We start from the raw sequence: 16,598 nt of genomic DNA, 5'->3' as shown, positions 1-16,598 counted from the left end.
GTAATATATAAAATTAAAATTATAAAATAATAAAGTAACATAAAAATAATAAAATAATATATATATTTTTAATGTAAATATATAAAATAAAACAAAATTAATAAAATATAAATATATAATTAATTGATTTGATATTTATGACAAAAAATAATTGACACAAATTCCAAGCAATCAACACCCCCTACTAAAGGGGTGTCATTAGCACTCCCCTTAAAAAAAACAATCCATTAAGTTGGTTGAACAATAATGCAAGGAATCAGCCCTAGTCTAAAGTAAAAAAGAAGGGAGATGGATGGATAGATAGGTCATAGGTGGGTAGGAAAGTGTTTGGTCTTCACCTCTCTCTTCCCTTTCTCTATCACTGATTTATGGGTGAAATGTTGATACCCTGAATTATTTCTATTCACACACCCTTCTTCAACCCCTTCCAAACCCTTTTACTTACCATAAATCACCACTCACACCTTCCAAGAATCCTGGGATCATCATCCATTTCCTCTCTTTTTGCTAAAAATTCCCATCAGATTTTTCTTTTTCTTGCAAAAACCCAGATTAGGTTTCTAAAATCAAGTTGCAGAATCTCAAGATCTGATCGATTTTAAGGTAGGTCCTTTTGGGATCTATAACTTCGATTGTTTTTGGTTCAAGTTTTTGGTCTGTATTTGACCCCTCCAGCTTTCTGATATCCATTTGGATTGAAGATCGAAAAAAGCTTGAAGGGTCAAGTTTTTTTCGACAAATCAGAAATCGGAAAAAAAAGGGGTTTGATTTTGAATCTGTGATTATATGGGTAACTGTTGTGCTGCACCCTCTACTACTGATTCTGAGAAGAAAAAGGGGAAAAATAAGCCAAACCCATTTTCATTAGACTATGGTGGGTCTACTCCATCTGGAAATGGTGGATATAAGACCACTGTTTTAGAAAACCCAACAGGCCATGAAATTGAGAAGACATATGTTCTTGGGAAGGAGATGGGTAGAGGAGAATTTGGGATTACTTATATGTGTACTGATAAATCTACGGGTGAAGTTTTTGCTTGTAAATCGATATCGAAAAAGAAGCTGAGAACTAGAGTGGATATTGAGGATGTGAAAAGGGAAGTTGAGATTATGAAACATATGCCACCACATCCTAATATTGTGAGCTTGAAGGATACTTATGAAGATGATAATGCTGTTCATTTGGTTATGGAATTGTGCGAGGGTGGGGAGTTGTTCGATCGAATTGTTGCTAGAGGACATTACACTGAGAGGGCAGCTGCTGGTGTCACTCGTACCATCGTTGAGGTTATTCAGGTGAAGATTATGTCCCTAAGTTTATTGCCTTTTTGTAGATTATGGTGTTTTTATCATATGTTAAGTGTCATAATTCCTAAAAGTAGATGCATTTTACTTTTTAATCTGAGGGAAAATTGCATGAAAATGTACCAAATTTTGGTTGTGATTCTAATTTTTGTGTAAAGTACTTTTAAAACCTTGATTTTGGTATATGAGTCTTGGTATCATGAAACATTTAGATCAAAGTACGTTATACGTGATAGGATTAAGACCATGTACGTCGCGTTTTCATGCCTTCTGAGATGTAAACTAGGTACCTAAAAGTTTGAGATGTCACATCTTATCATTCTTATGTACCAAATTGAGGGTTTTGAAAGTACATTACACAAGATAGGTTGATTGATCAAAGGGCGTTGCATTTTCATGCAATTTTCCCTTTTAATTAATGGTCAAATGATTAAATGCATTTCTGGCTTGGAATATGGGAGAATCTGATTCTTGATGACTTTAGAAGCTTAACTGTGTACTTCAGCTTGCGTAAATTTTCAGAATTTTGCGTAACATACAAGTCAGTTTTTTGTCCAAAACATACAAGAAATCTACTTGAAATGAGAGTGACCAATCTTTGAACCATCATAATTGGTTTTATGTTGCAAACAAACCATCATTCTAATGAAAAGGCAAAAAAGAAAACACACACTATGTTTCACAAGAATGAGGGGTTTTGGACCAGATGTGTCAAATATGGTGGTTCTTTTTGCATTTAACCTCTTTGCAATATACCCAAAATCAATCGTATCTAGAAAATGTAGTGCTTTTCACAAGAATGATTGTTGGTTTGGAATAATAACTGAAGTATGATGTTAATCACTACATAATTTGATGAGATGGATGGCTTTAGTAGATAGTTTCTCAATTGGTCTATTTTATTGCAGATGTGCCACAAGCATGGTGTTATGCATCGTGATCTTAAACCCGAGAACTTCTTGTATGCAAACAAGAAAGAAACTGCAGCCTTGAAAGCTATTGACTTTGGGTTATCGGTTTTTTTCAAACCAGGTAAGAACTTTCTATAGTAATCACGTATTCATATATGAATATATAGGGCATTTTGGGTTTCCGTCTCTTGTTCTTTGCATTAAATGAACGTCTTTTAATCTTATATAGGGGAAAGATTCAACGAAATTGTAGGTAGCCCATACTACATGGCTCCTGAAGTCCTGAAACGAAACTATGGTCCTGAGGTGGATGTGTGGAGTGCTGGAGTAATTTTATACATATTGCTTTGTGGTGTTCCCCCTTTCTGGGCAGGTATAAAATCTTGATTTCTTCTTAAAATAAAACAGGTGATAAGTTATATATATATATGTATGTATGATATATGGGAAGGGTTCAACACCTTCCTTCTACGAAAACGAGAGGACACGCTTTTACTATAGTCAATCACATGTGATACTATAATCCGTTACATGTGATACTAAATTGGGGACCCAGGTGACCTTTGGCGTCCCAAGTCGCACACCACCAGGTCGTCTCATGTGGGTGTTCTCGCGTTTTCATAAAATGAAGGTGTTCTCATTTGAACCTCCACCTTATATATATGCATGAGTGGTTAACATACATCCGGAACACGTGTAGAATAACATATATAGGTGTAGTTGGATAAAACTGAATTAAAAAGTGTGTTTTGTCTAAAAAAATACAATAAAATTAGGGATTCATTGGGATTCTCAAATTTGGGAAATACTTATTTCGGATGAGCCAAGTCGATAGGAGGAACCAAATGAGTTCTGCAGCATCAACTTTGGACTGCACACATCACTTAGGGGGAATCTAGAAATGATGCTGAATGAAAAAGGTGTAGTTACCTTGATAATATAGTTTACCATGCAAACAAGGTGTTAAACCAAACTAAACTAGCCCACTATATCCCACTCGGAGGTGGGATGTACACCTGGTCGCTACTCCAAAGAGTAGAGTGGCTGTTTTTGTGAAGACCCCCGACTTTTGAAAAAGTGTGTGTGCAAAAGTTTTTGATATCATGCAGACCTTGCCTTTACCCCTAAAGACTCTTGACTTGGAATTCTTTGTAAAGAGCAAAAGGTAAATCCAGAAAGGAAATCTGAAGGTTTAATAAATTTAGACAAGACTGTAGTAAGGAGCTTGAGACAGTGGAATATTTTGAGTGGCAAAACAAAGCGTTACAAAAGTCCTGGATGTTTGTATTTGCAGTGTTACAAAATTAAAAGTTGTGTTTATCGAGTTTTCAAATGTTTGTGGTTAAAGTATGGTTGTTTTGATTGCAGAAACGGAACAAGGCGTTGCACAGGCAATCATTCGATCTGTTGTAGATTTCAAGAGGGATCCTTGGCCCAAAGTATCCGATGCTGCAAAGGACCTTGTCAAGAAGATGCTCAATCCTGACCCAAAATTACGCCTTACTGCTCAGGAAGTTCTAGGTAAAGATTATCCTTGAGATTTTATTTCTTCTCTTTGTTTTATACAAAACATTAAATCTAATTGTAAACCGAAAATTGAATTGTTTTTTGGAAATGGATCAATCGTGAGATTAGGTATCCAAAAATCTCAATCTCTTGTTTATTTTATTATTTGGAAAGGGTAACAAAGGTTTTCAAGAATTATGTTCTTAACATTTAGACAAGGGCAAATTAGGAATATTTTGGAAATTGATTTTTTTGTATACATTAACATTTTACACCTAAATGTTGAAAAATTAAGAGTTTTTAAGAACCAAATCGAATGCAAGTGTGTTAAATTTCTAACTCTTGTTTGCTTGTTAAATTTATTTCTTTAGATCATCCGTGGATTCAGAACGCCAAAAAGGCTCCAAATGTTTCTTTAGGTGAAACTGTTAAAGCAAGACTCAAGCAATTCTCTGTCATGAACAAGCTTAAAAAGAGGGCTCTAAGGGTAAGAAAACGCCTTCTTGATTTTGGTTCATGATATGCATCAAAATGCAATGGTTTAGTTTGTATTTAGTGTATCAAATAATTTTTTTCCCTCAATCGATGTAGCAGAGTTTCAAGTTTTTTTTTTTGTACCCATTTTGACAAGTTATTTCTGATCTTGTAACATTTGATGCCATGTATACCCGTTTATGAAAGGTTTCTTAAAAGATTAAAACGAGGTGGATGATAAATATGACATCCACATCATCAAATGTTAAAAGATCAGGGTAAAAAATAGGATTTTTTTAACTTTGTTATATTAAATATGAAGTTTTGAAACATTATTACATTGATTGATGCTCATTTTGATGCATTTTATTCTCTATCATATATCGTAAATCATTTTTTCTTCATATTTTTGGTTAATTTGAAGTCTGTATGTAACAATCTTGCAGGTAATTGCGGAACATTTGTCTGCAGAGGAAGTGGCTGGCATAAAGCAAGGTTTCGATTTGATGGACACAAGCAAGCAAGGGAAGATAAATATTGTTGAGTTGAAAGCTGGCTTGCAGAAGCTCGGACATCAGATTGCTGATGCAGATCTTCAAATACTTATGGAAGCGGTAAGTGTCTTAACTTGACCGTATATTTCTCAAATTCAAAAGTCATGCATTTTCCACGTGGGTCATCTTAATACTCCCTCCTTCTCATGAAAATTGCTAAGTTTGACTGAATGCATATTTTGAAGGGGAAGCGTCGTTCCAACATAAGCGTCCACATTTCTATATAATTTTGCCCCAAAATAAGTCCATTTTCAAAAATAGATGGTTATAATTTTCTAAAGGGCGGTTTATCAACACAATCCGGGTAAAAGTTACCACTGTCACTTAGGGTCTGTTGTTAGCAGCTTAATGAGCTTAATGGGACTCGCAGCTTATTATGTTAGCTATAAATGATTGTTTGGTAGTGGCTTATTGATATAGAATGTGGTTATTCAGTAAGCTTCCAAGGGGGAGCTTTATGCAGAAAGCCAAGTTTTTTCCAAACACGTCCCTCCAAATTAAAAACACACTCTCCTTCCATCTATGAAAAATCCCTCCCAAACAAAAATCATCCCTATCTATATAGACAGATTAATCCACAAGACAACTTTATCCATACGGGAGAAAAACCAACCAAACAACCCCTTACCACCTATTGTGTAAAGATTCTCGGTCGTCAAAATAGCATAGTATAAGCGTCTCTTATCCGGGCAAGACTCACCACCCTCACTTACCAACTAAGATCCTTGGTTTGCAAAATGCACATTAAGATGGTTGCTGAAGACCATCATTTATGACGGGGTAAGAGGCAATAGGTGTTTAGTAAACATCCCGTAAATTTCATCTCTGCCGTTAATTATGATGCACCAAATATTCAAGAGTTGATGAGATATAGGTAACATTCCCATTAATGAAAGGTGTTTGTACAGGGTGATGTTGACAAAGATGGATACTTGAACTACGGTGAATTTGTTGCAATATCAGTTCACTTGAGAAAGATGGGCAACGATGATCATCTTAAAGATGCTTTTGCATTCTTTGATAAAAACCAAAGTGGGTATATAGAGGTTGAAGAGCTAAGGGAAGCCTTAGCCGATGAAGATGAAGCCAACAACGAAGAAGTCATTTCCGCCATCATTCATGATGTCGACACCGATAAGGTTTGTTTTGCATCTTTCATGACTCGTTTATTTGCTCATGATGTTAATATTGTTTCTCCAAGTCCTCTTGAAAATACCATGAATTTGAAGGGTTCTAATCCCTTTGATCAGCTTCGAATCAAAAGTTCAGGCATATCCTCATCTTTACTCGGTGTTTTTATTATTTATTTATAGGTTATCTGAAAGATAATGTTTCTTTTTAAGATTATCAACACCTAAACCAAATCAAATGAACTCAGACCTTTCTTTAGCTCAAGGCTCAGGGGGTAGAGTGACTGTTTCTGTGAAGATATCGAAAACTTATAGTGGCCAAATAGGGTGGTCAGCTGAGTTGGGTAACGGGTCATACTGCCAAAATGGGTCTGGTTGATCCGTTAACACTTTCTTTGTCTATTTTTTGAAAATTTTAAAATAAAATAGTTTATTAAATATACCTTAGGTGACTTTTAAAGCATATGACATGTTTGATGTATCCTTTTTTTGAAGTATATAAAAAAAAAGTTTAAATGCGGTAAATACTCATGCACACTCCTTTACCATTCGTGAGGTTTGAACCTATTACCTCTTGGGAGGCTGGGTCCTATCAGTAACCTGGGTACCGCTGGGCCAATGACCCTTTGATTGACATGCTTTCTTTTTAGCTAAAGTTTTGACTTTTTAACCCATTATCAATAACCCAAATTGATTTCTTCTGAGATAAATGAATTGAAATCGTATCCTCTACGAACACCCTTGAGAGTTAGGTATATTGTAGGTTGTTCCTTCTGTTATAAATGAGTTGTTGAGCTGCTACCATTTCAACCAAACCAAACGAAACGAAACGTATCGGGTATTTGGAAGTGAGGTACCAAACCAAACAAACCTGGTATATCCCATCCCACTTGAAGAGGTAACGAAAACGCTCTTTGATTGATTCTTGCAGGACGGAAGGATTAGTTTTGAGGAATTCACAGCGATGATGAAGGCAGGAACAGATTGGAGAAAAGCATCACGACAGTATTCGAGAGAGAGATACAATAACTTGAGCTTGAAGTTGTTCCAAGATGGATCGATGGATTTAGCGAACGAAGCAAGATGACCAACAAGAAAATTATATTGTCAAAAGAATGAAGTTTCTTGAAATACTTTGTTTTTTGGTTTTGACAGAAGGGATTTGGTTGTGGTGAAGGGATTGATTGTGGTTGTAAATATGGATATGTTCACATAACATATCCTTGACCTTGAGGCCTGAGGGCCAGCATCCCTTTGTTTCAACTCCTCATTTAGTTTCTTTAGGGAATTGGATCCTGTAAAGCATGCTAACTAATAACAAGTGTTTATCTTCTTTTTAATTGTATTTTGTAACGATGTCGATCTTCTTACCTGCTAAAGTTGTTGGTCGGATTCTTGTTTTGTATCTTTTGCATTTGACGGGATTTTTATGTGAAATAGACGTGAAAAAAGTAGAACAGACTTGTTCCACTCCTTACCCTATAGAATAGGTGGAACAAACTTGTACTTTTACCAATATGATCTTAAAATAAAACTTAATTTCTTTTAAAACATCAAATAAGTCTTTTTTTTTTACATTTTATTCATTCTTTAAGTTTTATTTATTACGGTACTCAAAATATTATTTTTATATGCTTTCTATATTTTTATTAATTTATGTAATTTGTTATATATTAATAATAATAAAATAATGTAGAAAAGGGATAGAATAAAGATCGAAAACTATATAAACTTTTTATTTTAATGTCATTTTAATTGTTTTGATAAAAACTTTTTTAATGATGTATTTTGTTATAAAAATAATTATTTTATTATAATTTAATAAATTATATAAATAACTCATTAGAGGTAAATTGGTTATTTTACTTGTTTTGTTTTATCCAGTTCTGTCTTATCAAATGCTGAATAGTTATTTTGTCTTGTCCAGAATACTAAACGCACCCTAAACAATTGTAAGAAGGATTAATGAAAATAAAGAGTTGGTACGTACCATTTGAAAACAAGAACCAAACGGCAAGCAAGAGAAGAAACATTTATTTTGTATGTGTAATTAAGTAGGTATCTATATATATTATAAAACATTTGATAAAAATTCTTAAAAATAATTTTTTTATGCATAAAATACTGTTTAATGATACATATTACTTAAAATTTAAGATTACAAGTAAATTGTACGTAAGTATAACTTATTAAAAGCTCATGTTTGTATTCATGTAACTAATTGATGGATAAACATCTCATTTTAAATATAAAAAATTTAAAATATAATTAAAATAATCATTGAATTCTAACAAAATATTTAATTATTATTTTAAAAAAAATTATATTGTTACACTAAAAATAAAATAATAAATTAAAAAAATACACAAAAAAGAGAAATTTTAAATAGTTAGTTTGGTACTGATATCAATAACTTTTTTTTTCAATTTTTATGATATATCTTCATATTTATATTTTATTCAAAAATAAAAAATATTATCACTTTTTCAAAACCACATAAAATTGTATTATAACATCGGCTGAGACAAAAAAAACATTAAAATCGAAATGTATCTCGCTGCATTATACGAATACCCTCCTAGTAATTCATAAGAGATAAACCTCAACAAGTCTTGGCTTAATGAAAACAAATAATGATTGTTTCCAACCACGTTGATCAGCAGGAACGGATTCAACAAGTCTTGGCTCACCAAATATCCTTGCAAGAACAAGATCCACCCACAAATCGGTGAAACCGAACTCGGTCCCTAACAACGATCTCTCGCTCATAAACCGCGCTAATAATCTTCGTCACTTCATGGCAATCGTCACAAACTCGGAGGTTTTTCACAACCCGAATCACAACAGGTGCTTTCGTCTTCATGATCCCATATGCAATCGCTAATCGTTCACTATGCTCACAAAGAGCTTCTTTCTTCGCTTCATCTTCCACGTCATGAAGTACTCCCGAAACATCTGGTCTGTACCCCAAAGAGTTAAGCCGTTTCAAAATATCACCTAATACTTCCCTTATCTCGTTCGACTCAGGGTGAGACCAATCACCCAACACAAATTCATTAATGAATCCATCAACTTCTATGGAGCTACACCCGGGTACGGTTTTCATACCCTTATCTCTCATTTGTTTCCTAATATGCCCCATTTTAGACCATTCTGAACAAGCTGCGTAAAAGCTCGATAAAAGGGCGTAGTTTTCGGGATTAGATGGTTCGGATTCAAGTAGTTGTTGACTGGCTATCTCTCCTCGAACCATGTCCTTGTTTTTCTTGCACGCGACAAGAAAAGTTCTCCAGATTACTGGATCAGGTTCAATGGGCATGTTTCTGATGAACGTGTAAGCTTCTTCAAACAAATTGGCACGACAAAATATATCGACCATGCAACTGTAATGCTCAACCGATGGTTCAATTCCCAACTCGAGCATGCTAGCCCAACGTCTTCGTCCCTCGGAGACTAGTTGACCATGGACACATGCTAGTAACACACCAAGAAATGCTACTTGATTGGGTTTCACCTGAAAGATGATTTCAAACACAATTAATTAAACAACGTTTACAACAAAATCGGTTTTATAGGACACCAAAATTGTTGTTTCGGGTGTTTTAACAAGTTCTTTTAGAACAGTTTTGAAGCAAAGCATTCTATTACTTTTTTTATGACATTATTTGAAAATTTGTCTTATAAAAACACGGGTGTCCTATTAAAAAGCTAATATGACACTTTAATGCAAAAGTGTCTAAAAAACTTGGCGTTATACAAAAATTATTATAATACTTTTATATAGTAGCACGATTGTTTGGTTATATAAAATGAAGTCTATTAGAACACTCAAAACATTTTGGCATCCCATAAACCCGATTTCGTTGTAGTGTCATAATACCTGGGATCCTTCCATATCGGCAAATAGACTAAAAACATCATCAGCATGCCCGTGAATTGCAAACCCGATAATCATTGAGCTCCAAGCTTGTGGATCTTTGGCGGGCATTTCATCAAAAACTTCTCTCGCTTTTTCTATGCACCCGCATTTTGCGTACATATTAATAAGTGCGGTACTGAGCTTAGTATCGATCGCAATACTCCGTTTCTTAATATAAGCATGCGCCCACTGACCGACATCTAGAGCCCCCAAACCGGCACAAGCCGAGATCACGCTAGCCATCGTCACCTCATCAGGAACAACACCTGCCTTCTGCATACTTATAAATGAATCCAACGCCTCACTGAACATATCAAGTTTAGCATACCCACTAATCATAGTACTCCAAGCAATCATATTTCTCTCCGGAATTTCATCGAACACTTTCCGTGCAAACATGATCTCCTCACATTTTGCATAGAAACCAACAAACGACGACTGCAAAAAGGAACTCGATGAAAACCCATGTCGGATTACGTATGAATGGACCTGCTGGCCTTCTTGAAACGCTTGTAATATCATGCAGGCTTTCAAAACAAATGCAAGCGTATAAGTATTCGGGTTTGGGCATCCTCTTCTGATCAAGCTTCTGAAGATGGAAATGGATTGTGATGTTGGTGAGATCTGGGATTTGGAGAAACCTCTAATGACGGAATTCCAAGAGAAAATGTTTGGATTTGGAGCTTGAAAGAGTAGTCTTTCGGCATATAGAATATTGCCGACAGGAGAGAGAGCACAATGACTGATGATTTTCGAGAGAGAGAAGCACAGGGTGGAGAAAGGTAGCGATCGAGTAAGGATATAGGAGTGGATTTGCTGTAAAACTCGCATATTCGGACATTTTCCGATCAGAGAAGCGAGTCTCTCTTCTTCTTCTTCTTCCTCCAGTTCTTCTGCTTGGAGTACTATGATTAGTGGGTATCAAATGGTAAGCAAAATATGTAGTTTTGAGTTGATTATACTTTTGAGTGGCGTACCGGAGGTTGGATTCCGGTGTGGTACCGGTAATAAGCATTTTTGAGTATTTGGATAAACAACTTATATCGGTGTCAAACCGGTAATAAGGAGTTTTTGAAAAAGTTAAACATTTCTAACTTCTAATAAGTTGATAAGTATTTTTATAGAAAAACATAAATTGCTTCAAATAAACAATCCCAAACACTTACTCTAATTTATTTTGTTCTCCATGACATTCGGCATCGCTACCACCACTACTACTGCTATCACTGTCGTCACTACCATCATTAATGTTGTCATTGCCACCGCTAACACTATCACTTGTTGTCACCACTGCCACCACCGGTATCAACGCTACCACTGTCACGACCACCTTCCTCACCATCACCGCTAAACCACTGCTACAGTTGCCCTCACCCCAACCATCGTTGCCCGCTGTCGCATGCATCCACCACCACCTTTTAGTACTATCATTAAATTTATCATTATAGAGTGCTTATAATTTAATCAATAAAAGTGAAAATGTTGTAAAGGAGTATTTTTGTCATTTATCAATACTTATTATAATTATGAAGTATAGTGGGCGTGTGGCCACCTTGGCCTAGTGGCCACCTCCTTTCGTAAATGTCTTGCCTTGGGAGTGCCCACCCGGGTTCGATTCCAGGGGAGGACAGATTGTCTTTTCTGGTGCTTGCTTATGAGGTATGGCAAGTAGGGTTCACAAATGTGGACCACGGGGCCATGAGGTCCCCGCCATTAAACCTTTTTTTTATTATAATTATGAAGTTATATTTCATTTCTAAAAAAAAATTAACTTTGAAAGAACTGAAATGAAATTTGACGTCTTTGGTTGAAATGATTTGGAACGGTATATCTCAAAAGAATTGAAATTCCCATATTTGTTTGGCAGAATGTAACTTCAAATTGGAATGAAATAACAACAAATAACCCAAATACCCTTTATTATATTTTCATACTTTTTTGCTTAAGTTATAAATATAATACAATGATAATATTAATTACTGGGGGTCGGGGTGGGGGTTGTGACGGAGATGGTAGTGTTATGGTGGTGTCGGTGGTAGGTGGGGGTAGTGGTTCTAACGATGACAATAGTAGCATTGTGAGGTAGGAGTGCGTGGTGTCAGGTGGTGGCTGGTGGGTAGGGGTGGTAGCTGGACCAGTGGCGGATCCAAGATTTTTGTCTACTGGAGTCACCTTTAAGGTAGGCTAAAGGTCCGCAAAATCATCCGATGTGTTTTTAATCTAATTACAACGTTTCGAGAGATTTTTAAAGTTTTTTGGTTGATTTCGAAGGATTTTTTTAGTAGTTTTGTCGATTTCGAATAACTTTTTTGGTTTTTTTAATTGATTTCATTATAATTTTTGGTTAGAATAATGGTTTCGATTGGGGTTGGGGCCCGTGGAAAAACATAATGGAGGGAAGTGAAAGGCAAATTGTGTAAAACCTAAATTTTAACCTACGAATTTTTTTGTTTTGAGTTTTTGACTGGGGTCCCTTCCCCCTTCCTTTTTACTACTGTGTCCTCCACTGGCTGGGACAACGACGGTAGTTGCATGATGGTATTGGTGGTCATTGGTGGAGGTGAGTGGCGAGATTTCAAGGGAATTGGAATTGTGAATTCCTTTGACCAAATTTCAGTTCCTATCTTTGGTCCACGTTTTGAAATGAATGGAATCTTTTAAATTCCTTTGGATTTCATGGATCAGTGATTTTATCATTTCTGGTAAAAGTGAATGAATTAGATTCCATCCCTTGTTAAATGTAAGAGATTTTATAATTTCTTAAACCTTTGGTGTCTACTTAAGTTTCAAAACCTTCTAACAGAAAGCGGAATTAAACCAGTCTATCCAAACGGGGTATCTTAATGAGGTATTCATCCCTCGTGTGAGGGGTACTTAACGGCTTGCACTCGAGAGACGTTAGTAGTAGAAAACGAATTCATAAGAAAATAAAACTATAATGACCAAAAATATTTAAAAAAAACGGATTGTATGTGTTGATCCTCCTCAGTGCTTTGATGATGACCCCTTTAAACATTTCGTATTTTCCGTTGTATAATGTTTATTGTTTGTATTCCTCAATGCTCACTAAGGGGCCGTTTACTAAACGCGTACCCGGTAAGTGTTTATTGGGTAACCAAATGGCATTTGGCCTAGCGGTATCGTAACCTTTGGCCTCCTGGGAGGTCAGGGGTTCAAACATCACCAAATGTGAGGAGAGTGTGTGAGTTTATTTGTTATATTTGTCGTATATAAATATTATATACTTAAAAAAAGTGTTTATTGGGTAATTTTCTTACCGGATAAACATGACAAAGGTCAAAAATCTTATCCAGTAAGAGCAATGATAAAGATGAAGAGTCTTACCCGGGTAAGCGCTTACCGGGTAAATTATTGAATACAATATTAATTTGATGTACTATAATCTTACATGATAAAATAAATTACAGTGTTAACTCATAACGGTAAGCATCTAGGTAAACGGTCCCTAAGTGTTGCCTCAGTAAGGAATACGCAACGTAGTTAGACTATCACTTTTTGTTCCCTCTCTAAAGACATTATCTGAACCAGTGTTGTTACGATCAAGACTCATTCTTCTCAAAGAATTTATGATCAAGTCAAAGACTGCAAACCGTACTGTATTTGTGGTGTTTGTGGTGCTGTTTCATGCAGTTTTGTGGTCAAACTGCAAACCGTACTGTATACGCGACGTAGACCGCAGCATGTACACTCAAACCGCCAAAAATCGCACCGCGATATGCGATGCAATTTGCTACGATTTGAGCCTAACACATTTCGATCTAATAATTATACAATCACAACTTCATAATAAACTCAACGATGATGCTCCTATATTCCATAAAATAAAAAAATTCGGTACTTAGGGGCCGTTTACCAAACGCTTACCAAATCACATTACTTTACCGGATGAATATGGTAAGGACCAAGAATCTTACCAGGTAAGAGGGAGACAAAGACTGAGAGTCTTATCCGGTAAGTGAGGGCGACGATTCTTACCATGGTAAGCGTTTACTCTGTAAATTGTTGCATACGATGCCGTTTTGGTGGACTAAAGTCTTACCCGGTAAGTAAGTAGTAGTGTTAAATTTTACTGGTAAACGTTTATATCGGGTAAGTGTTTGATAAACGACCCCTTACTAAATGCAAATGAAATAGTTCGTAATTAATCCAAATGTACCTTGTAAAAGTTAACTTATACTTAATTACAACCAAGATTTTTGACAAAGGACAAATAAAAATAACTAAAAAAGTTATTTGCGACGTAAAAACTTAAAAGAAAAACTGAAAATTTAATAAAATAATATATTAATTACTTTCTTTTGATAAATGATTATATGTACAAGGTCAGGTTCAGGGAAAACCACAAAAAAATGAAAAAAATAAGGAATACTTTGGTAACCATTCATTTGAATGGTATGCATCTGTGTATACAAGTAATTTGTAAGCAGTTTATCCAATATACACATGTGCGTAACATGCATACGTGCATAAAAACCAAGAAATAACTTCAATTTACTTGTATGCACATATGTATACTGTCCAGATGAATATGTAACAGGGTGTGTTCCTCGTTTTTTTTTCATTTTCTTATAGGGTTTTCTCCTAAATCTAACTATATGTATATAAATATACATTTAAAAATATATTTGAAAAATACGCAATACAGTTTGAACCGTGGTTTAATGACTCAAAGACATAAACGACACCGCAAAATACAGTTTGATGAAAATGCAAACCACAAATCGTACTTCAAATAATCTAAACTAAGTTTTGCAGTGTGATATGATACAATATGGACGATTTAACGATTTAAATAAATACCTTAATATTTTATTTATTTTAATTATTAATCATTTATAAATATTCCCCCTTTTTTTTTACAACGGTTACTTCACGAGTCCACCATGTTTATTTTCTAAGACATTAAATACTATTACAATTTGTATTTACTAAAAGGCTACTCGTTCAATGTAGTGAAATAAATGTCTATTTTAATGTTTAGTTTTTATTTTTTATCTCTATCGATATAATACGATTTTATGTGGTTTTGAGAAAACGATAATGTTTTTATTTTTTAATGAAATATAAATTTGAAGATGACATAAAAATTTGAAAAAAAAATAAATTGATATTAGTATCAAATTAACTATTTAATGGTTCTCGTTTTTTATGTAACTTATTTAATTTAATTTAAATTTAATAACAAAGTAATTTGTTTTTGGGTTAACAATATAATTTTTTATAAAAATAATAATTAAATATTCTGTTAAGACTCAATAATTATCTTAATTGTATTTTAGATTTTTTATATTTAAAATGAATGTTTATCCCATATTTGATTATGTTTATCTGCAGTTAGTTACACGAATTTAAAAATGAAGCTTTAATAAGTTGTACTTATGCAAAATTACTTATAATCTTGGATTTTAAGTAATATGCATCAATAAACAATATTTGATGTATAAAAATTAATTTTTAAAAGTTTTTATCAAATATTTTATAATAAAAATATAGATATTCAATCTATAAGTGCATTCATGTTTATTTGTTCAAAATATTACTCTTTAATCATTAGACATCATTAAAAGCATTAGTAGGATTGATAATTTGGCATTGACTAGTAAAATATCATCTTTATAATTCTATTATAAGATTACTTTACCAAGACATCTCTTATATCACTCAAATGGATTTTCGACTTTTGGTATCCCATCAGTTTTTATGTATGAATTACTGGTTATTGATGAATATAATTTAAAATTTAATATTATAAGTAAATTGTACGTAGGTATAACTTATTAAATTACATTTTCGAATTCATGTAACTAACTGTAGATAAACATATCAAATACATGGTAAACATTTCGTTTTAAATATAAAAAATCTAAAATATAATTAGGATAATTATTGTGTTCTAACATAATACTTAATTATTATTTTTTTTATAAAAAATTATATTATTAAACTAAAAATAAATTATTTCATTATTAAATCTAAATTAAATTATAATAAAAAAAATTGAATTAAGGAAGTTACACAAAAAACAAGAATTTTTAAATAGTTAATTTGATATATATATATATATATACACACACACACACACACATATATATGAGTTATTATGCAATCATTTACATTTGTACAACCAATACAACTCAATCTCAACCGTCCATTTAATCTGATGAATATATGATTTCATAAAAGATTTAATTGTTTTATAATACAAAGTATTGATCATAATTAATGAACCTTAGTTATATTCCATAAACATTCAAATCATAATAAATGAACTCTCCTCATTTTCATAAATATCTCAATTGATTGAGTTGTATTGATTGTACAAATGTGATAGGTTGCATTTGAAACTTTAACTCTCTCTCTCTCTCTCTCTATATATATATATATATGGTATATTTCAAATGCAATCATGTTCATTTGTACAACCAATACAACCCAATCAACTGAGGTATTAATGAAAATGATGAAAGTTCATTTATTATGATTTGAATATTTATGAAAGATGACTAGAGTTCATTAATTATGATCAATACTTTATATTAGCAAACATATCAAAACTTTTATAAAATCTCATATTCATCAAATTAAATGTACGGTTGAGATTGAGTTGTATCGGTTGTACAAATGTAAAATGTTGTATAATAACTCACATCTATATATATATATATATATTTATTTATTTTTATTTTTTTTAAATTAGAATATTTTCAAATTTATATCTTATTTTAAAATAAAAATATTATCGCTTTCTTAACACTACAAAAAAATCATATTATACCAT

General features: G+C 33.5%; 2 protein-coding genes across 3 annotated transcripts; one reads left to right on the top strand and one right to left on the bottom strand.

Moving 5' to 3' along the window:
* Nucleotides 1-347: 347 nt before the first annotated feature.
* LOC112518605 (calcium-dependent protein kinase 8-like) lies at nucleotides 348-7,285 on the top strand. Of its 2 annotated transcripts, XM_025126369.1 has the most exons (9): nucleotides 351-603; nucleotides 1,204-1,296; nucleotides 2,214-2,337; nucleotides 2,446-2,589; nucleotides 3,585-3,737; nucleotides 4,094-4,209; nucleotides 4,643-4,810; nucleotides 5,659-5,889; nucleotides 6,812-7,285. In XM_025126369.1, exons 3-9 carry the CDS (start codon nucleotides 2,214-2,216, stop codon nucleotides 6,965-6,967), a joined length of 1,092 nt encoding a protein of 363 aa, XP_024982137.1. In that variant the 5' UTR covers nucleotides 351-603; nucleotides 1,204-1,296; the 3' UTR covers nucleotides 6,968-7,285. The 2 variants fall into 2 exon arrangements, with proteins under 2 accessions (XP_024982136.1, XP_024982137.1); XM_025126368.1 differs by having other exon boundaries at nucleotides 348-1,296.
* Nucleotides 7,286-8,388: 1,103 nt separating this feature from the next.
* LOC112518552 (pentatricopeptide repeat-containing protein At5g48910-like) lies at nucleotides 8,389-10,672 on the bottom strand. The gene is made up of 2 exons (XM_025126287.1): nucleotides 9,761-10,672; nucleotides 8,389-9,394 (listed from the first exon to the last, which is right to left on the bottom strand). Exons 1-2 carry the CDS (start codon nucleotides 10,628-10,630, stop codon nucleotides 8,567-8,569), a joined length of 1,698 nt encoding a protein of 565 aa, XP_024982055.1. The 5' UTR covers nucleotides 10,631-10,672; the 3' UTR covers nucleotides 8,389-8,566.
* Between the last annotated feature and the right edge of the window lie 5,926 nt (nucleotides 10,673-16,598).

Source organism: Cynara cardunculus (genome assembly GCF_001531365.2).
Source record: "Cynara cardunculus var. scolymus isolate 2C chromosome LG 9, CcrdV1, whole genome shotgun sequence".
In the NCBI taxonomy this organism is placed as follows: domain Eukaryota; kingdom Viridiplantae; phylum Streptophyta; class Magnoliopsida; order Asterales; family Asteraceae; genus Cynara; species Cynara cardunculus.
Note: the sequence above shows the minus strand (reverse complement) of the source record. Positions and strands in the feature narration are given on the sequence as shown.

Bases quoted from the DNA above. Each gene is read 5' to 3' on its own strand.
- LOC112518605 (XM_025126368.1), top strand. From the start codon at position 787: ATGGGTAACTGTTGTGCTGCACCCTCTACTACTGATTCTGAGAAGAAA. The intron at 1,297-2,213 runs GTGAAGATTATG...ATTTTATTGCAG, and splicing joins CCATCGTTGAGGTTATTCAG to ATGTGCCACAAGCATGGTGT. The intron at 4,210-4,642 runs GTAAGAAAACGC...ACAATCTTGCAG, and splicing joins TTAAAAAGAGGGCTCTAAGG to GTAATTGCGGAACATTTGTC.
- LOC112518552 (XM_025126287.1), bottom strand. From the start codon at position 10,630: ATGCGAGTTTTACAGCAAATCCACTCCTATATCCTTACTCGATCGCTA. The intron at 9,395-9,760 runs GTATTATGACAC...ATCATCTTTCAG, and splicing joins CCGATATGGAAGGATCCCAG to GTGAAACCCAATCAAGTAGC.